At 34.4% G+C, this 22,755-nt stretch overlaps 2 protein-coding genes across 3 annotated transcripts in view; one reads left to right on the forward strand and one right to left on the reverse strand.

Moving 5' to 3' along the window:
- The window catches only part of LOC127873294 (thioredoxin domain-containing protein 16-like), a 107,676-nt gene extending 93,182 nt beyond the window's left edge, over window positions 1-14,494 (reverse strand). Inside the window, exon 1 of the mRNA XM_052417088.1 lies at window positions 14,359-14,494. The gene's annotated coding sequence lies outside the window, so the exon portion shown is untranslated. The remainder of the gene's footprint in view (window positions 1-14,358) is intronic.
- The window catches only part of LOC127873298 (spermatogenesis-associated protein 7 homolog), a 63,538-nt gene that overhangs the window by 19,120 nt on the left and 21,663 nt on the right, over window positions 1-22,755 (forward strand). For both annotated transcript variants that reach the window (XM_052417097.1, XM_052417098.1), the window contains exons 3-7: window positions 262-351; window positions 1,824-1,871; window positions 2,363-2,490; window positions 3,169-3,941; window positions 5,655-5,690. In XM_052417097.1, the coding sequence (XP_052273057.1) occupies window positions 262-351; window positions 1,824-1,871; window positions 2,363-2,490; window positions 3,169-3,941; window positions 5,655-5,690 (1,075 nt within the window). The remainder of the gene's footprint in view (window positions 1-261; window positions 352-1,823; window positions 1,872-2,362; window positions 2,491-3,168; window positions 3,942-5,654; window positions 5,691-22,755) is intronic.

Consider the following 22,755-nt stretch of genomic DNA (forward strand, 5'->3'; position numbering starts at 1 on the left):
TGAGATCACAGGTGCTTATACAAGAGGCCACTTGAGATCACAGGTGCTTATACAAGAGGCCACTTGAGATCACAGGTGCTTATACAAGAGGCCACTTGAGATCACAGGTTCGATCCCCACTCTGGAAGCTTGTCAAGTTTTTCTCAAACATACCAAATACTGGTTCTACCCAGGAAACAGACTTGAGGGCAACTCTATAAGCAGATGGCTATTAAAGCAATCACGCTTAACAAATTGGTTAAATTTAATAATTGGTTTTAGCCCTAGCTCCAACTTCTGCCAAGCTGACGACGCAGTACCTTGTATTGGATCACATGAACAACCACTATACCAAGATCTCCAGAGCAAAACGTAGGAACAGTTTTTGAAGTATCATTATTTGAAAGAAAACTATTTGAGAGAGAAGTATTACAATCACAAATGAATCAAAATAATCATTTTCATATCCACTTCGCTCTGTCTCCATGATAGTCTGTCAGCCTTTGCAAAAGCTAGTAAAACTTCACAAGGTCCTATTATGAGAATATAAGTCTCCATGGTGGATAAAAAAATAATGGTCAAATACCAATTTGCAATTGATTTCCATGTCAAATGGAATGAGAACCAGTTATAATTACACACTTTTCTGATCTGCAACCAGTAATGATTTAGTGACTTTCACTGAGTCTCATTGGCTTACCATATATAAGCTCTTGCAGGAAACCAACTGGATTTAAAGCGAGATTATACGATTTTGTCAAATAATTATTAATTTATATAAATTGTGTAAAAAACTTATTAAACATATATTTCAATATAAATTAAAATAAAAGTCAAGAAGAACATGTGTCGAAAAATGCGAAATAAGCCAGATATTTTATTCTGAAATCAAAAATGTCTGTACAGTCGAATTCGCCAGCATGTAAATCATGCATGTACGATGTAAATCTTAATTTAGTTTAACAGTTCATTTTAAATTTCTGCAACGATATCTATTCATATGACACACGAACACTAACTAAAAAGACGAATGCTTCGGTTATTGTAGGAAAATATGTACGAAATATCTTCGTCACAATCGGCTCGGGGCGCTAATTTGTCTTTGCTGTTTTAAATGAAATTCGTCTTCCATGTATACTTTTTTTTGCCTATTGTGTGTTATTTTTGCATATTTGATCAATATATTACAATTTAACACATATAAAAAATCGTATTATCTTGCTTTAAAGAAACTGAAATCTGTGTTTAATCTGCTCGTCTTTAGTCATAAAATTAAAACAACATTTTTGTGAGAAGTACTTTTTTTGTAAAAAGTTATATGAGTTACATATGATGCATGGAACTTTATAAATTGAAACAAGTGCATCTTATATAATAAAGCTTTTGCTTTAAATTTCTTCTTGCCAATAGTCAATTGCTGCCAAATTATTGTTTCGTGCTGAATTGAGCAGGATATTGTCTTGTTGAGTAAGAATTAGTTTCCATACTTTCATTTTAAAGATGTAGACAATTAATTTTATTTATAGAAATGTTCATTCTTTCACCGGAGTTGTTCCTTGTGAACAAAATTTATGGGTGATTGAGAAGAAGAAGAACACAATTTATCATTGATTTATGACAACCATTGTTTACTAATGGTCTAAGATCTGTGATTATTGTATCGCAGCCCAAAGTCAGAAAAAGGTAAACATTTATTGTAGTTAATTTGCAGGATAATGCCTTTGTAGCCAAGCTCATACCAGTAAAGAAGGAGAAATTTGTCTCTAATGTTTAAAAAGTTAATTTAACCATTCGCTAAAAATGTGAACATCTAACCTCTGATTTGTGTATTCTTTTTATTTTAGCTGCTATCGATAATAGGCCACCTAAATCTTTGTCTACGAGTCAAAAAGGTGAGCTTATAGCTATATATAAAATAATTGAATATACATGTATGCTATAGAAATAATTAACTTTGAGAGGGTGTATATTGCAGTCATTATGTTGGTAAGTTGGATGGTTAGTCTGCATACAAAGATATAAGTTAGTGGAGCAAAATACTGCAACATTTTCAATGGATTAAATGGATTAAATTAAAACTTCAAATATGGCATCACCATGAAGTGTAGCTGTGCAAGACACTTTTCATCACGAGTTAACTACACATTTCTGAGTGTTTTGCCCTTGAACCTAGCTGAGAAAGCAGGGTTATTAGTCATGTTTGTGAGAAATCTCAAATTACCTTTTCACTACATTATTTATTGCAAGCAAATTGTTGCATTGCGTAATGGATCCCGTTTACTAAATTTGTTACAGTACAATTGTAAAGAGGGAAACAATTATTACTGTTTAAATAGGAATTCGTAATTTATAATGGCACCACAGTTGAAGTTTTCTTTTTAAGCTCGCGACCGCAAGACCCGTGAGGTCATGACAAAGACTGGGGGAAGACCCTCTCCCATGAAGGCCATACACAGATCGCACACGACGACAGGTTATTACCAGGAGGACATCTATAATGAAAATCTATGGGTAACTGGTTTGTTGATTTTCACTGTGTAAAACAATATGTTGTGTACATGTTATTGTTGGTATCCAAGAAAAATGTTGAGCAGTGGTATGGAAATTATGTATAATGTAATTATGAAGTTTCTTAAACTAGCATTGATTGTGCAATTCTTCTAAACAAATCTCACAGTTCCCTGTCCATGTGCATGAGTCTGATTTCTAGCATGATAACCACTTATCTGTTCTGTTGATATATAAAATATAGCTTGCTAAACTACCCAGCCACTTAGTAATGCAAGATGAAATACAGGTCTGCAGTGTATGAGAGCAGCATAGAAAATTTAGTTCCTATTGATGTTGCAAGAATATTTTTCACATTATTATGATAAAAAAAATTAATCCCTCAATAAACAACCCTGTTTTTCTAGTGGCACACACATAGCTTAATTCAAAGGAATAAGACACTTGATCATTGTCTATTTGGAAATTAATAACAAAGAATTGAAAATAAGATGAGCAAGGCTTTGGGAGGACAGGGTTAAATGCATTTGTGTAAAGTGTGATACAGATTAGCCTGTGGCGATCACACAGGCAAATAAAGGACAACACTTTCGGCATAAATGGGATTTTTGTTAATTAAACCCTGTTATCCCAGAACAAGGCTCATATTTGAATTAATCCATTACTACTACTTTTTCACAGGGTGAGCCTGACCCAGATGATGAGGATGACCAGCTTGTACACAGCATCATGCGTACCACCTTGCGAGGCAACCAGGCGCTAGGGCAAGGGCAGCACAACGAGGTAGAGCAGGACCCTGAGGGCTTTAACCCGTACACTCGAACCACGAGACAGCGCCCATCGTCTGCCAGATCCAACAGATCCATGGGTAGCCAGGTCTCAAGAACCATGGTGCAGGTTGCAAAAAAGGGCACTTACGACGGTGATGTTCTGGATAAACGATCGCATGTTTTCACCGAGGGTAAGCCGTTCACTCCAAGGACTCTTAAGACGGATCGTAAGTCGAGGCTGAGTCAATACAAGTACTATAATAAGCTTCCACCTAAGTCTAATTCCACCAGTGCTAAACAGGAGCTTGAAGCCGATCAGGAGGAAGAGCAGCCTGTGGCACCAGAAGAGAAAATCAGACCCCAGCCGAAACCACGGCAACAACGCCTGGACCAGACGAGGGAGGGGCCTGTAACCATGAACTCGCTGATGTTTGAAACCCTTCATAGCCGAGACTTCAAAAGAGAGGAGCCAAACCCAGACATTCCAAAGCTCGATATCTCCATGGATACTGATCACTTGAAATGGGTTAAAGAGCAAGCGTTGAAAGCCAAACATCGACGGAACAGTGAAACTTTGAAGTCAGGCACTTTACGCGAAGAGGGCGGCTTGAATGAAAGTGTAGATTTCGGGAAAACTGATGAAATGACACTCACTTATGGCACCCTTGGTAGCACAAAGACCAGGTAAATGCTACTAATCTCTTTCCAACATGGATTGTTATTTCTTTCTGTAGAAGCAAAAACTGTGCTTGTGGCCATTAGCTGACTCTCTGTAGACATTTAGTACCTTAGGTTGACAATTCCAATGTATGAAAATAAGTGCAGGGATTTAACAAAAATATGTGATATGTTGAAATGCAGGACTATAAAGTGTTGTACATATTGTGGATTTATTGAATAATTTAATATCAAACAACACATACACAAAATCTGTGTGATTGTACATGGACTTTTTCTATACCTATTATTGGCTTGTTGTAAATTTGTTTGCTGTGCATAAACATGTGTATTAATTCCTTCTTATATGAGATAGCTTTCTTTTTCACATACATTTTATAATGGGTATCCGTTATGCATGAATTAGTAGTAATCCAAAATATTATTCCAAACACATAGAAAAGAAATACCAATATTTTCAAATAGACAATCTTTTATAATATTTAAGTGTATTTATTTTATCTTTATTGTATAGCTTGGACATATTGATCTGTTTCTTATTTTTGTTCATTGATACATTATTTGGGACTTAATGTACTGTAGCATACATGCCAGACGTCCCGATCTCGGCGGGACTGTCCTGCTTTTGGGCTCTTTGTCCCGGCATCCCGATACAAGACGATATGTCCCGACATTCGTTAAAAACAATGTAAGGTCTATAAGTTCCCTATAAAATTCGCCTTTCAAGCTCTTTCTGGCTAAAACTTACCATCGCTAATCCCTTTATTGCCACCAATTAACAACCTACTTCTACTACTCGAGTGCACCAGTGTTGTTTTTGACACCTTATCAGCGATTTATCGGCAACTTATTAATTTAATCAGGCATTCACACCATGGTGTTTTTATGATAGGGGTCCTTAATTTCTATCGAAAGATATATCGTACAGAACTAAACGTCACCTGCGTTTGTATTTCATGGCCCAATTAAGTCTATTATCTTGTGTAATATACAACCTAAGGTTATAAAACCTGTCAAAACATCGATTTTGTATATCAAACAAATTAAATGCTGACCAAAACACATTGATGTTTCATACAAATTAACATTTGTTTTCAACTGATTTCAGAAAATAGTTTGTACATATTGCATCAATCTAAAGTTAGAGTCTATTTACGATTGGTTGGAATAAGAACAGTGCTGGATGCGCTCATATCGTACCAATTGGATGTCAAATGGAGGCATACGGGGATACCCCACATTTCAGTTTATGGAGTGTGTTTACTTCCGGAAAATGGAGAACGTCAGTGTTCATGAAATTCTGAACACACATTTTTCGTAATATTGGGCAGACATTTAGAGTTTTTGTAAGTAATATACTGATTTAAGAAAAGATGGAATGATAAATCGTTTCAGGTGTCCCGCTTTTTGGTCAAATTTCCCGACAATTTTTTATGGAAAGTCCTGATTTGGACCTGAAAAATTCTGGCATGTATGACTGTAGCTTTTATTGAACATACTTTTCTTAGGACTGGGTATGTCAGACGCGTAAGTTTGAATAAGGGGATATGTTATTAAAAAATAGTTCCCCACACATAGCTTAACTGGCAATAAAAGAATGGCAAGTTATTAAGTTACACTGACAACTTTAAAATCAACATGTCCAAACTGTAGCCCTCGTGTATTCAGCATGCATGACAATGTAACCCGACCCATGATTGATTATTTCTCCCCCCACAGACCCCCCCTTGGCAGCGCCAGAAAGATCTCTCCGGAGTAAGTAAACGTTTCATGGTTGTAATCCCCCTCCCCCACTGTTCTTCACTGTTTTCTCCTAAATAAGTTAGCTTGGAAAATGGGGCTTGATGCATGTGCATTCCGCACAGGCTAATCATGGACGAAACTTTTCACCTAAACTGTATTTTTGCTAAGAAGAGATTTACTTCAAACAAAAAATAGCTTTAAAGTGGAAAGCTTTGTCCTCGATTAGTCTGCGTCTGGGAAGACACTTTAGGCACATGCACGAAGCTCAATTTTCCAAGTTTATTTTCTCTGTGGCCTATTCATATACAGAGCAGGTCCAGCCAAAGTAATTGTTTGATTCAAAATCTGAAGGCCTGTATTTGTTTTTTTCAATTAATGTATTATCTGATGCCCAGTAATTTAACTATATTTTCTCTAAACATCCAAATCAAAACAATTTGGACTAACGTCTGACTTGAAGCCCAGAAATTCAAATTGAATTGTTTGGCATGAGCTGCTCTGTATATATCTTGTAAACGCTTGTCACTATTCAGGTTACATGAAACCATTGTTCTGCCTCATGTCTGCATGCCTTTTATATTGTGACCTTATTGTACATAGTCATAGATCTGCACACTGTTCAATACCAAGGATAATTTTGTTTTTTGTGTAAAAGCCAAATAATGTTGTTCATTATGTGAACTTCTTATGTGGCATTGCCATTCTTTAACTCTTTCAGTGCGGGAACCGAATTTTGAAGGCCTGTGCAAACAGTTTGGATCCAGATGAGACGCCACAAAACGTGGCGTCTCATCAGGATTCAAACTGTTTGCTATTCTGATAGTATTCTTTGAAATAAATCGAAGAAAATGCCAATTTTAAAAATTTAGCAGACAACATTTTAGCAGACAACAAATTTCCCAGCATGCAAAGGGTTAAAGAAAGCAGTCCACACAGGCTAATCTGGGACGACACTTTACACAAATTCATAAATACCCCTTTTCACAGAGCATGGCCCAGATGAATTAAGTTTAAAACATGTAAGACCCACCTTTTGAGTGGATGATTTATTTCCTTAAATTAATTGTTTGTATTGTTTTTATTAAGTATATTTTGCAATACATGAGTTAATGGTGATGGTGCATTAACGGTCCCATTGTCTAGCTTTCAATTGATTGTATGATTGTTATTCAAGTTTGATGTTCACGATAAAACGATACACAAACATTTTATTTACATTTGAATGTTGCAACTTGACACTATTTTCCTCATTCTCGTTTTTCCTCATGTTTTCTTCTTGGTAGCAGGATTTGATTCACTGTTTTATATTTCCCTTTTTTCATTTTCTTGTAACCAACTAACATGTCTGTATGAAAAATTAGATTATTATGCCCCCCTTCGAAGAAGAGGGGGTATATTGCTTTGCACATGTCGGTCCATCCACCAGGTGGTTAACTCAAGAACGCTTGTGCCTAGGATCATGAAACTTCATAGGTATATTGATCATGACTCGCAGATGACCCCTAATGATTTTGAGGGCACTATATCAAAGGTCAAGGTCACGGTGACCCGAAATAGTAAAATGTAGTTCTCAGAACACGGCTCATATTATCAGCAAACAGAATTGATTTGTTATGGAAGGCACTTTCTAGGAAAAGTACAGCTCTATACTGTAGCAGTGTAAAACTAAAGAACAAAGAATTGTCTTAGCATTTGCAGACTTTTCTATTGAATTAAAAATGCAATTGGGCGCTTCAATGGTACAGTGATGATGGTGTATGTGTATTTTTTTAAACAGGATGATAATATGGGGATTGGCCCCTGACAACTAGAAATAACCTTAGATTAAAACTTATTTTTAAATCATCTTTAAATGGATACTAATCAACCAAGTCATTTACATGCGTAAAAAAACAAGGCTATTTTTTAAAATTAAACACTTAACTTACTAAGGTTGTCTGACTACAATTTTCTGTAAAGTCCAAATACTTATCTTTTCAAAACTGACTGGCCATGCAAGCCACATAAACACAAGAACTCTGCTTTTGTAACACTATTTAATAAATAATATTACCTGTAATACTGTTAAATCATTAAATTTAGTGTGGTACGAATTTTCGTGGATTTCGTTGGTCCACTAACCACGAATTCAAGTACCAGCGATTATTTATACATTTTTAATCCGAAATCGGTCATTTCCGTATGTCATTTCCGACATTGTCTTTAGTTGTCGGTAATCCGAGATATTTGTTTTTGTTAAAGATACTTCACTTCAGTACGTCACATTACACTATATCTTGACTAATTAAAATATTTCCGAATTAAAAGTGGTGTTGTTATTTTCCACTCATTTGGCGTAAATTATTTCCGACATTGTCTTTAGTTGTCGGTAATCTGAGTTATTTGTTTTTGTTATAGTTACTTCACTTCAGTACGTCACATTACACTATATCTTGACTAATTAAAATATTTCCGAATTAAAAGTGGTGTTGTTATTTTCCACTCATTTGGCGTAAATTATATATGTTTAAACTAAGATGTTTATGATTGCTTAGTATGATAAGAACTACGATGTTAATGATTACTTAACATGAATTACAAGTAGTGTGTTAATATAAAATATCATTTTTACGCAGTTTTCAGATTTATCACGTATGTCAATTAGTGCCAATTAAAGTTAAAAGAGACGAGAGAGATAACGGTTTTATTTTGGGGACCTTATTACTCAATTGTTACTACTTGGGGACCGATTGTGCTGAGAATTACAAATATTGTCAAAACAACATTGATGGCAATTAGCGAGCGGGGACCCACAAGTGTGCCACTTTATCGCTCTTATCGACAATTATCGGCAACACTTTCATGCTTCAGTACACATTAACCTCAAGTTTTGCTGTCAACACAGATTAGCAGATAATGCTTCGTTATTACTCTGGGTTTTTAATAAAAGTTAAATTATTATGACGGTCAGTCTTCCCCAAAAATTTGAAATCCACGAAATTACATATCAACGAATTAGTTGTTTTTTATTTGAAATCCACGAAATTACGTGTCAACGAATTAGTTGTTTTTTATTAAACCACGAAATTTCATACCGACGAATTTCTATACGTTTACAGTAATTGCCAAGGTAAATGATCTCAATGAGTGATAACTACATTACCATGATAAATGACTGTCAACCACATTTATGGTATAAGCGTTACTAGAACATACCACATTTCAAACCTTCCAGATTCCCAGACTAAATATTGCTCAATACAATACTGGTATATTGTAAAAACAATTGCTAGTCATATCTTGATATCATGTAAATTTGAAAAATGACTTCATGTCTTAAAAAAATATAAAGGACGAGAGATTTTTATGTAACAGGAATTTACAAGATTTGGTACAATAAACATTTTCGCTTACATCTTAATCAAGAACAATAAATGTGCTGTTTTGGATTGCAAAAGGTTCAGCGAGGAAAGTACAACACCAGTATTCAATACATTAACAAATAATGCATGTAAATTCTACCAGTGTATTAATCAAGCAACAAAATAAGTTAAGGGAGAAAAGCTTACCGTTATATATAAACCAAGCATATTTGTAAAACCTGCCAAATGCAAGAACGAATTCCACATTCTGAATGTGATTTCACAGTAGTATGTATTACAAATTGAACACTAACTGATAATTATACATGTAGCTTACAGTATGAATGTAAAAAGTTAAAGTATAATATAATCACCACATCCTCAAGTAAGATTATTTGAAAGTAAACATATTATTTACACTTTATATAATTTTTTTAATTGATTTGAGGAAGTCAATACTATCAAATAACCAGTATGGTTTTGTGTGTTTTTGAAAATTTCATTGATTAATCATCTTATCATGTGCAACTGCAAAGAATCTATAGGATACTTGCTCCATCTATCAAACCATCCCTAATTAATTACATTAAATAGCGGTAGTTAATGACTAATATCACAGTATGTATATGTAATAAACGCATGCGTAACCTATCATTAAGGCAACTTCTTGTATGAATTTCAAGGGCTATCAATATTAAAAGCAGTATTTGCAGGGCCCTAACTGAATCAAATGTTTGTAGCCAAATTTACCTTACAAAATAGAAATTGTTCTCATTTTGTCACTTTACGAAAGTTCATGCAGAAATTATTGCAGCCATTTAGAAATTTCTTAAGCCAAAATTGCTAATTGAAGCATTAGCTAATTTGGCAAATAGCAGAAAAAGCCCTGAGTTGATAACACAGTCAACAAGTATCAAGTATGGCTTCTTAAGTATCTTTCACTGTTCTACACTGTGAAACTATTTCATCTGCTACAAAATGACTCCTTGTCATGGCGGCAGTTTTTAACAAAAGGCAAAAAAGAGCAAAAAGTAATATATTTCCAATGAGGGCCCTAAAAGGCATGTACATCTACATTTCAGTAAATAAAGACTAAGCCATGTAATAGTTACTGTGAAACCATTATTAATCGTCAGGCATTAATTTTCATAAATTTCGTCAGTCGACCGATCGGCGAATTTAAGATCCAAACGAACAATCATGCTCTATGTTTGAACAAAAACAAACACGAAGTTGAACAATATTTTAAAACTTTACCGTAGACATGAGGCATTTAATTCCAACATAATCCATGCACACATTCACTGCTGTTTCGTGATCAAGATTAATCCGATTTTGACACAAAGGGATGTAAATTACACAAGGTACTTAACTGACACGTTACACTTCTTTAAAACGCGTGTGCAATACAGCTGTATCGAATGCGTTGACTTCGTTTATGTAGAATGGTAATGAATTAGCGCTAATTGTTGATAACTTTATTACCCATTAGGTGCATTGTGTTTTTCAGGGGTGTTGCATATTAGCCATCACGCAGCGAATGCCGATGAAAGACAATAAACCAAATTAAAAGATTACGATGTGTGATCAACATGCGTATTTATCACAAATTAATAAAGAATATTTTAATTGCTGTTTGTTGTTTGATTGTTTGCGTTATTACTATTTTATATGTATCAATTTATTTATTTTTAAATTATTGACATTATTGATTTATATACCGGTAGTTTACTTTTTAAGAACAAACACACACATAGAGTTTATAATTTTAATGTTGATATCAGAATAAAAAAGCATTTTATTTGAAAAAAAACACTTTACAATATGGAACCTCTTTCGTATATCAGTATGGCAATTATAATAATAGAATAAGACTAATTGGCAATTGGCTTCGTTGTTACAAACACTCGTTAACGGTTATTCGATCGCACTTGTCCGCTAATCATAACAATGAACGTGTGAATGGCATACATTAAGAGGGTCCATTACTGTCGCTTGATAACAAAAGACTAATTAATTGGCATGTGACAAACAGGCCCCACCTCCTGCAGTGATTCTCAAGTGTGTTCCCGCATTCGTACCACGCTTTTTCGCAACTGCGATTGATCGCGAATATGTATTACACACAAATCGGATATTGACTGACGCATTTTTTTAAAATTCAAAATCAGAAATCGGCGAATTTAAGTGCTGACGAAATCGTCATTTTTATAAAAATGAGAAAATTTTGTGCTGTCGAAAATAAATGGTTTCACAGTATGAGTACTTATGAGCTAGTTTGTAATTTCACCAAGACACCATTTATTGTGCATCTAGTGAATGTATCCAGCATAGCAACCTAATATTTGTGTTTCTGGCTTCACATCGCTATCAAATAGTACTCATATAACACCACATTGCAAAATTGCTCTTTATCAAAATCAGAAACATTTTTATATTCAGATAGTATACTTCAATCAATAAAAGTCAAAGGACTTTCTTTCATCATAACATCACAAATTGAAGACTGAATCTGATAATATTTAATCAATATAAATTGTTGCAGAATGTTCTGCTCTCTTTAAGCCAATACATATATATAACAAACTTTCCACATAAGTGTTGACTATAATACAGAAACTGACTCCTATGTTGAATGTTTGCAAAACAATGTGTATTCATCCACTGGGTTGGTATATCAATTACAGATACTGACAATTATATGTTAATATTATAATTAGAGGTTAAGCATGCAGTTAAGATTTTCCAACTCGATGCAATAATTGTTAAGGGGAGTTTTATGCCACCTTCAAATGAAAAGATCAAACGTTTAACATTTATCAGAAACACAATAAGTAAAAAAACCTTGTCAAAGCATACAGTGTTACTGAACTGTATGTGTGTATTGTTGTTTTTAAATAACACCAACATTAAATTATTTTGCACTTAAACACAGCAGCACACTTTTATCTACAAGTTCATCAATTGGTCAATTCAAATTAACCCGAAAGGTATATTTGATAGCTAACTAACAAGACTGCCTCATTTGAGATGGTGAATGCCTTTAAATATGTGCATACAATTTATCTTCAGTTTCATCAAGTACTGGTAATTTTCACCAAAAAATTCAGTTTGCCCAGGGCCATAGCATGTCACTGATGTATGACCTACTAGTATATCATAGTTGTCTGGAGCAAACCTCAAGTCGCAAATTGGAGCCGTTTCCGGATGATAACTCAAGAACGCTTATGCCTAGGATCATGAAACTTCATAGGTACATTGATCATGACTCGCAGATGACCCATATTGATTTTCAGGTCACTAGGTCAAAGGTCAAGGTCACAGTGACCCCAAACAGTAAAATTGTTTCCGGATGATAACTCAAGAACGCTTTTGCCTAAGATCATGACACTTCATAGGTACATTGATCATGACTCGGAGATGACCCCTATTGATTTTCAGGTCACTAGGTCAAAGGTCAAGGTCACAGTGACAAAAAACGTATTCGCACAATGGCTACCACTACAACGGACAGCCCATATGGGGGGGGGGCATGCATGTTTTACAAACAGCCCTTGTTTTTAAGTTTACTTGTTCATTATAAAAGTGTGACAATGTCCACACCTGGGTAGACAGTTCGTTCTTTTTCATTGGTTGCCAATATTGACAAGGGATGTACCTTTATGCATTAATGTATTAAAGTACAGTGATGTAGAAAAAAATAATTATAGTAGTTGAAGCGATTGTTATCTAAGTAGCATACCTCACTTATAACTGCATACTTTTATGGTCACATTAAACTTTTGCAAAATGTGCACCAACAAAACAGAATGAGATGATGTACATGCAGGAAACAATCCATGGATTTTATGAATGATGATTAAAATTTGCAGCTTTATTTCACATCTTTAGTCAAGAAGTAAATTGTAATTTATTTTGTTGCAATCAAATAACATTGTAAAGAAGTAAAGCACGAAAGCACCCATCAGAATTTGGTTTGCCTATTTGTTGGAAGAGAAGAAAATATAGTAGAATTGTAAATATATTTTTGTTCACAGATTTTGATTAGTACTAACAACTCTAATGTGTTACTTTGTATTGCTTTGTTTACCTCTATAATAAATAATGAAAATGAAATAAAAGAGAGTTGGTAAAAAATGTACCATTTTTCTGTTCTCCTTGAAATCTTTTTTTGCAATATTTGCAAAAAACTATTCAGTGTTATAAAAATCATATCTGAAGTGTACATTATTATAACTAATTGTATTTTGTCTTTCTACCCAATATCCTGTGAAAATTATTTACCCAATGTCCTGTGAAATTTATTTAAAAGTATAAGTTATTAAAGGATCGTCTTATTTTGTAACATATTTTGCTGTAAGAATTGTTGATATGGCATTTTAAAGCTGTCAATATGAGAATTCATAGGTATATAGATGGCAGTTTTTAATAACCATTTCTCTTTATCCTAAGTGTAAAAACTATTGCCCTTTGTTTACTGGTATCAACTTAAAAGTTCAAAGGTAGATAAATCTCATTCTTTTGGAGTTAATTCCCTTTGTTTATTTTCGTACTTAATTTGTTCTAAAGGGTGAACACTATGAAAAATATCAACTTGCACATTTAAATGTAGATAGATCTCACTCAGGGAATTTGCAATGCTTAACAACCATAGTTTGCATCTCAAACTTGTGGAGTTATTGCCCTTTGTTATTTCATACTTTCCTTTTTATCCAGAGCGTAATGCTTAGATTTCTTGCCAAAGGTGTAATTGCAACCTGATGCCCCATAGTTCACCTAAGTAATCAGGCATCAGCCCATACATCTACATGGGGGAGGTCTAGTTTTTGTTAAAATTAAGTACATTAATATTGTGATACATTCATAAGACATATCATTACTTTCAATAATTTTTTAGAAATAATATATAAATATTTAATAAAAGGCATAAACATCAACACTGTCCCTTACAAATTAATTATTAAAAATTTGCTCAAATCAACTCTGATTGTATACTATTTCCAATATATAAACAACACTGTCCTTACATACATGTATTTTCATGACATATTCAGACCTTATGTTAGATTAATGTTTGCATTTGTCATTGAACAATAACAATAAACAAACGACAAGGTGACAAGAAATTTCATTGCATCTGTAGATTAAAAACAGCTACATCAGAAATGCATCATTTTGGTTTAGTTTAATAATTGTATGGAAACATTTGTCAGTCGTTTTAAATGAATACACATGAAGAAAAGTTACAAAACAAATTTTATGAATTAAAAAATATTTAAACAAGATAAATAATAATAAAATAGAATCTGAACAGTTTACTGATAAAGGTGAAAACTCACCAAGTTTACTCCCAGCATCAATTATAGAAATTTAATTGTGGACCTGAATAACAAGTTATCCTGTTAAAAATTGCTGTCGTGGCAAAAGTGTATAATGAATCAATGTTTACGGAAATTTGAGTTATAGAGATATAGCTTTACCCATACACAATTATGTGTCATTTTGATACCATTTAAGTGGACTGTATGAATAAAGCTCTCAGATATCTTAGTTTTGATCTCGCTTGACTTTCTTGGCTTGTATCAGTACATTATAAACGTAGGCTATATATATAATGTAATTGTTCATGAGAATGAAATTTAATATATTGGTCCCATAATTAATATGCATGACCTGGTTTTTACAACTTATTGTTTTCTCTTCATCTGTGATCAATCGTATTGTGTTACAAACACATCAAGCCTTTGCTCATTATAATTAGATTAAAGGTTTTCATATATAAAGGTCATGTATTATAAGCTCACTGGAGGAAGAACGTACATAACAGTCATCCTCATGGTGAGCTTATGTGATATCTTTTTGTCCATCATGCGTTGTCAACATGTCCATTGTTATCATTTTAGAGGCCATAATTATTGTCCAATTTTTATTAAACTTGCTCAGATAATTTGTGCCAATGATATTTGCACAAATTCGAAAATGGTTTCAGTTGGTTGGCAAAACATGGCCACCAGGGGGCATGTCATGTTTTTAGCTCACCTGAGCACAACATATTCATGGTGAGCTTTTGTGATCGCCATTTGTCCCTCGTCCGTTGTGCATTGTGCGGTGTCAACATTTGACTTGTTAACACTCTAGAGGCCACATTTATTGTCTAATCTTCATAAAATTTGGTCAGACGATTGGTCTCAATGATATCTTGGATGAGTTCAAAAAAAGTTACATTTGCTTGAAAAACATGGCTACCAAGGGGCGGGGCATTTTTCCTAATATGGCTATATATGGCTATAGTGAAATCTTGTTAACACTCTAGAGGCCACATTTATTGTCCGATCTTCATGAAACTTGGTCAGAAGATTCATCCCAATAATATCTTGGACAAGTTAAAAAATGATGCCCGTTGGTTGAAAAATATGGCCGCCTGGGGACGGGGAAATTTTCCTTATATGGCTATATTAAAACCTTGTTAACACTCTAGAGGCCACATTTATTTTTTGGGATCTTCATGAAACTTGGTCAGAAGATTTGGCCCAATGATATCTTGGATGAGTTCGAAAATAGTTTAGGTTGCTTTAAAAACATGGCCACTAGGGGGCGGGTCATTTTTCCTAATATGGCTATATATTGCTTTAGTAAAACCTTATTAACACTCTAGAGGCCACATTTATTGTCCGATCATCATGAAACTTGGTAACAAGATTTGTACCAATGATATCTTTGATTAGTTCGAAAATGGTTTTGTTTGCAGAAAAACATGGTCGCCAAGGGGGCGTGGCATTTTTCCTTACATGGCTATATTAAAACTTTGTTAACACTCTAGAAGCCATATTTATAGTCCAATCATCATGAAACTTTGTCAGAAGATTTGTCCCAATGATATCTTGGACAAGTTCGAAAATGGTTCCAGTTGCTTGAAAAACATGGTCACCAGGGGGCGGGGCATTTTTCCTTATATGGCTTCATGAATCTTCATGAAACTTTGTCAGAATATTTGTTTAAATGATATCTTGGATGTGTATGAAAATGGTTCTGGTCTGTTCAAAAACATGGCTGCCAGGGTGTTCACTAGGCATGAAAGTTGGTAAGAACATTTTGTTCTAATGACATCTTGGGCTGCACAGAACAGGTCAGTTCCTTTGAATCTTAGGTAAGCAACTTTGGGCCTTTGAGGCCCTCTTGTTTCTTTTATGGCTACATATGGCTATAGTAAAACATGTTTACCACTCTAGAACTTACATTTATTGTCTTTATGAAACTTGGTTGAGTTTGAAAATGGTTCCGGTCTATTAAAAACATGTCAGTGAGGGGGTTGGGCAATTTTCCGAATATTTTTGGCTATAGTAAAACCTTTATTAGTATACTCTCAAAGTCATATTGTTATTCCAGTCATCATGAAATATAGTCAGAAAATTTTGTTATAATGATATCTGGGTTGATTTCGAAAATTCTGGTCCATTGAAATACATGGCCTCCAGGGGATGAGGCATTTTTCCATATACGGTATGGCATATGTAAAACCTTGTTAATTCTCTAGAAGTGCCACATTTATGGTCCAATCTTTATGAAACTCGGTAAGAAAATTTGTTGTCATGATAGTTCAGCTAAGTTTGAAAATGGTTATGGTTTGTCAAAAGATATGGCCACCAGGGGAGGGGCATTTTTATGCCCCCTTTCGAAGAAAAGGGGGTATATAGTTTTCGCACTGTCTGTCTGTCACACTTTTCGTGTCCGCTCTCTTATTCAAATAGTATTCATCCGATCTTTACGAAACTTGGTCAGAAGTTGTATCTAGACAATATCTAGGTCAAGTTCGAATATGGGTTATGCCGGGTGATAATAACTCAAATGATTGATTTGTCAAAGGTTTTTTTTTAAATGATATAATTATAATTTCTTTACTGTACTAATTTGTGAATGGTAGGGTTCGTTACATACCTGTGGACTTATGTCCATAGATACATGATGAACTCTGGCTATGATCTCTTTGATTAACCACAGGCCTTTGTTGTCAGTAATGTCTGAATTGGTTATTTTTGACTGTCTACAGACACCCCCCACCCCTGGTTGGATTGGACAAAATCCAAGGGAAGTAATAAGCTTTAAAGGGAGATGATTTCTATACCTGCCAAATGATAGATAGAAATTTTACTTTCAAAGCGGGGCATTAAGGGGGCATTGTGTTTCTGACAAACACATCTCTTGTTTCTTTTATGGTGATAGTAAAACCTTGTTAACACTCTACAAGTCACATTTTCAGTCCAATCTAAATGAATTTTGGTCAGAACATTTGTTCTAATGATATCTTGGCTAAGTTAAAAAAATGGTTTTCGTCTGTTGAAAAAAATGGCCACCATGGGGCTTAGCATTTTTCCTTATATGGCTATAGTAAAACCTTGTTAACTCTCAAGTTCATATTTTGGCCAAGTTTGAAAACAGTTTCGGAAACATTTCAAAAGTTTCTGAGAGCTGTCCAGCTCCCTGAAGTCTCCGGTGAATGACCCTGAGCCTCTGGCCCTCTTGTTTTATAATTATTAGGTGTTTATAATATGAGTCGTGTTCTGAGAAAACTGGGCATAATGCATGTGTGTAAAGTGTCGTCCCAAATTAGCCTGTGCAGTCCACACTGGCTAATCAGGGACAACACTTTCCGCTTTTATGGTATTTTAAGTTTCAAGGAAGTCCCTCCTTACCGAAAATCAAGTTTAGGCAGAAAGTGTCATCCCTAATTAGCCTGTGCGGATTGCACAGGCTAATATGGGACAACACTTTACGCAAATGCATTAAGCCCAGTTTTCTAAGAACACGACTCGTATATCTCTGTTTTGAAAACATTCTTTTTCATGCAAAGCATTGATGAGGTGACAATATGGTGATCATATGACATCTTATTATTGCAACACAGGACATGATTTCGCATGAGGCTCAACAGAAACTTGACATACTATGTATCCTTTGTGTCAGCTTCTACTTTTCCAGTAAGTCTCTATGTTAAATTTGATACTTACCAATACTTTCAGCAAATAAAAAGGGATTTTTAGTTTTACATCCTAACTAAAAAGTATGCATTCATATTATGGGAAAACCCATTAGGACTGTTTGGTAGTCTGGATTTTTACGGAAATATTTGTTCACTGCATAATTTTGTCAACTATGGATTATTTTTCAAACAATGTTTAGTGGAGTGTTTCTTCTACAGAATACACTATTTATCACCATTAAAGGAACTCCATTTAAGGTACAAACACCATTGAAATTTATACTGGTTTTATTTACATCCGTACTCGTCAAGCATACAAAACAGTCTGTCTCTGAACATGCTATCAAAGAGGCATTCATGTCATAGGCGTGTCCTGCAAGTATAGGCATGGCTAGTGCAAGCTATACCACATTTAGGAAGTGATGAGCATGATAAGACAGAGTGGCGTTAAAAAACCACCTTGTTAGGTCCAGGTGAAGGTCACAATAAAAGTGAATGGCTTACATTGGTTGTTGTGGTTGACTTTGGATGATTGGTAGATTATGTCCTCAAATATTTTCTATGTCCCTTAACATTTTTCTTTTGTATTTTGCATTCTTCTTTACCAACATGACCCCAATCTATAAACAAGAGCAGACAACTGAATTAAGCATTTTGTAATAATTATGGCCTTTTTTATGTCCCCCACCCAACCACTATAGTGGGGGACATATTTTTTTGCCCTGTCTGTTGGTGTGTTTTTTGCCCCAACTTTAACATTTGCTATAACTTTGGCATTATTGAAGATAGCAACTTCATATTTTGCATGCATGCGTATCTCATGGAGTTGCACATTTTGAGTGGTGAAAGGTCAAGGTCATTCTTCAAGGTCAAAGGTCAAATATATAGCTTCAAAGCGGTGCAGAAGGGGACATAGTGTTTCCGACAAACACATATCTTGTTTCACATAGAATATGCATATTATTGATTAATCTATGGTAAAGTTTGCCTACCACCTCAAATATTTTCTATGTACCTTGTCATATTGGTTTATATTTTGCATACTTCTTTACCAACATGACCCCAATGTTTAAACAAGAGCAGACAACTGTATTAAGCATTTTGTAAGAATTATGGCCCTTTTTCCACATAGAATATGCATATTATTGATAAATCTATGTTACAGTTTGCGTACCACCTCAAATATTTTCAATGTATTTTCATATTGCTTTTATATTTTGCATACTTCTTTACCAACATGACCCCAAGGCCACTCCAAATTGATGTGTTGGTTGTCGGATTTGCCGCACCCATTTTTTTAAAATGGAAAAAAAATTTTTTTTAACCGCTCGCACTCATTTTTGTGTCCTTCTGTAACCATAGCGCATGCGTTTTTTAAATTTGTGAAAAAAAGAAAAAAAGCAATCTTGCAGAAACGATTTTGACGCTGAATATGAATGCCAAATATAGTGTTTCGTAACCTTTTTTAATCGAGAACAGTAGTCGCTCGAAAATTCGATTGAGATGACCAGAAAAATGGTTTATTACCGTACTAGCCATCGATATGCCCGTTTTAAAATAAGGTATCGACACTGGTTTATTAACTTATATGCATGGCCTTTGTCCGACTGTCTGTCATTATCATTTTGATGATTGTCCCTCTTCAAGTGCTATTGGAACATAGTATACCTTTTCACAGCTTGCAACATGGTATACCTTTTCACAGCTGTCACTATTGCAAACCTCGAACAAATATAAGCAGCAGTAGGTAGACATGTGTCCCTCACTTCAATGATTTGGTTATATTTCATGGTCAAAGGTCATATGCAACTTACTCCTATAAATATGAGGTCGATATACATCGACCTCATATCATTTAACTTCAATTTGCTGTATCATCTTTCCGACATGAAATCATATCGAAAGCTTTAACGGCTGCAAATTTATATAACAGCGCAGAATCTTCATGGAAGAGTTATTCAATATAAAAATATAAACATTATTTTACTAATTGCATTAGAAGATGTTTAATTAAAACTTACAAGTAATGCTATTCCTAAAATGAAAACACTTTCTTTAGACTTGTGTTCTACATTTTAAAGTTAAAGTGCTGAAACCTAATTTAAGTGCATTTTTATTTGAAAAGTATGTAACTCATAAATATATTATTGCTGGTTTGTACAAAGATTCTTTTCTTTGTATTATAAGCATTGATTTGAATGTAAACTACAGTATAGCTGTTTAAACCTGTATCTCTTGTTAATGCAATATTTTTGTATCGAAATGTGATTTTTTGTATTCTTCGCTCTTCGCTAGCTCGAAAATTGTCCTGTTTTAAAAAAAAAGTTGTTTTTATTTCGCTCGCCTCTTACACTTTTTTTCAAACAAATCCGTGGACCAACAAATCAATTTGGAGTGGCCCAATCTATAAACAAAATTAGAGCAGACAAGATAGTGTATTAAGTATTTTGTAAGAATTATGTTCCGATTTTATACTTAGAAAATTGGGTTATTGCTTTCATACTTGCAACACTTACTTACTATAATGAGCTACTGGGCAGGCAAAGTTATGTAACTCTGACTGGCATTTTGACAGGATTATGGCCCCTTTTATACTTAGATAATTGAACATTTGGTTAAGTTTTGTGTTTTGGTTCATTTTACTCCTAAAGTTTCATAGCTATTGCTTTCAGACTTGGAAAACTGGCATAACTCTGGCCTTTTAACGGAATTATGGCCCCCTTTTTGTCTTAGTAACTTTGAATATTTTGTTAAATTTTGTGTTTAGATCCACTTTACTTCTAAAGTATCAAGGCTAGTGCTTTCAAACTTCAAATACTTTCTTACTATCATGAGGGTACTGTACCTGGCAAATTGAATTTGACCTTGACCTTTGAATGACCTTGACTCAAGGTCAAATTAATAAATTTTGCTTAAATTGACATAACGTTTTTATTTATGATCAGATTTGATTCATTCTTTGACAAAAAAACACTTACCTGACATACCACAATGGACTCCTGACCCAAACCATCCCCCCACGCCCCACCCCAGAAATATTTTTTTCTTTTTTTTCTTATTTTTGAAAGATCATAAATGACCACACACCCACATTATACTCCCCTCTCCACCCCCACCCCAATCGTGGGGCTAAATGTAAAAAAAAACACAAATATTTATTTTTATTATTTTTTGAAGGACCGTCCAACCATCCCACCAAAGCTATTGCTATCAAACTTGGAATAAAATCTTATTAGTTTGTTTCATGTCTTTATAAATGTTCAATAGATTGTGGAAAATATCCATGAACTCTGAATTGTCTATAAAGTACAAGTGATCAATTTGTTTCAGTTATGGTTCTCTTCCTTGTTAGAATATGACTATATTACCTTGACCTAATTGAATATGAGCAATTTCACCATGATGGCTTATGTAATACTGTCAAGCACTCGAATAGTCGAGCACGCTGTCTTCTGACAGCTCTTGTTTCATTTACAATAGGTGACGTCAAGTTTTAGATATCTTCCTATCATGCAATCTTTGTACACATGAGATAATAAAAAGATTAGTGAAATTTGATAAAAGAACCGGTTAAATGATCCAATGATATTAATATTACATCTGAATCTCAAAATGTTCTATAATAATAATAATTTTCAATATATTCAAATTTTGAATTTTTTGCTCAATGACATAATAATGCCCTGTAAAACATAGAAATAATAATACTTTCGGCATTTAAAAAGCAGGGCTATACATAAAACAAGGTTTTGCAACAGCATACTAGCGCTCCTACCAAGTGGAATAGTGAACAACACAGTCAGGCGAAACGTATTTTAAGCTATTTTGACATAATACTACATGTAATTCAAATGTGTCACAAAAATTTTGAATTTTTTTATCCCCCGCCATAGGCGGAGGGATATTGTGTTGGCATTGTCTGTCCGTCCCTCTTTCTGTCCGTCCGTCCTCAGCGATATCTTGGAAGTGCTTTGGCGGATTTCATTGAAACTTGGTATGAGTATATATATATATGGAGAAGAGGATGATGCACGCCAAATGGCATTGTACACCATCTGTTAATAACAGAGTTATGGCACTTTGTATCTTGAAAAAATGCTTTTTAATATAAGCATAGAGCTTTATCTTCATTAACACATGAGCCAGAGCCATGAAACTTGCCATAGTTGTTCTCAATCATCTGGGGGTGCTTCACATTCAACACCCATAATCCTAGGGGCTTAGGTCAAGGTCACACATTGAGGTCAAAGGTCACAAATTTGATGAATTATTCATTATTTAGTCATTCCTTTACTATGCACCAAGGGATTCTATAATAAATTGTCCACAATTGTTCTCCATAATCTAGATGAGTTTAAAATATAAGATCCAGGTTGCTAGGATCATGGTCAAAGTCACACACACGGGTCAAAATCACACATTTTGATTAAATAAGCCTTATTTGGTAAGGATTCTACCATACTAAAATGGATTCTCGAAATTTCCTGATGTTACCTGATGTAATTGTTCTCATTTATCAGGCACAACCCTTCACTTATACCTTTTCTGTTGGTTCTACACCCATTCATAAACACAATTTATTTGGCGGGGGATATCAATTCAAAGAATTTGCTTGTTTTTAAAGCTATTAAAGACTTCTAAAATATAATAAAAAAATAAATAAGTAAGAAATACATTTTTGTTAACTGTGTGTCACACATGGCCTGACATGGATTCTCCCACTTCACAAACTGTCATACTTTTTTACTCCACCTTGAGC

Source organism: Dreissena polymorpha, chromosome 3 (genome assembly GCF_020536995.1).
Source record: "Dreissena polymorpha isolate Duluth1 chromosome 3, UMN_Dpol_1.0, whole genome shotgun sequence".
NCBI classification, from domain to species: Eukaryota; Metazoa; Mollusca; class Bivalvia; order Myida; family Dreissenidae; genus Dreissena; species Dreissena polymorpha.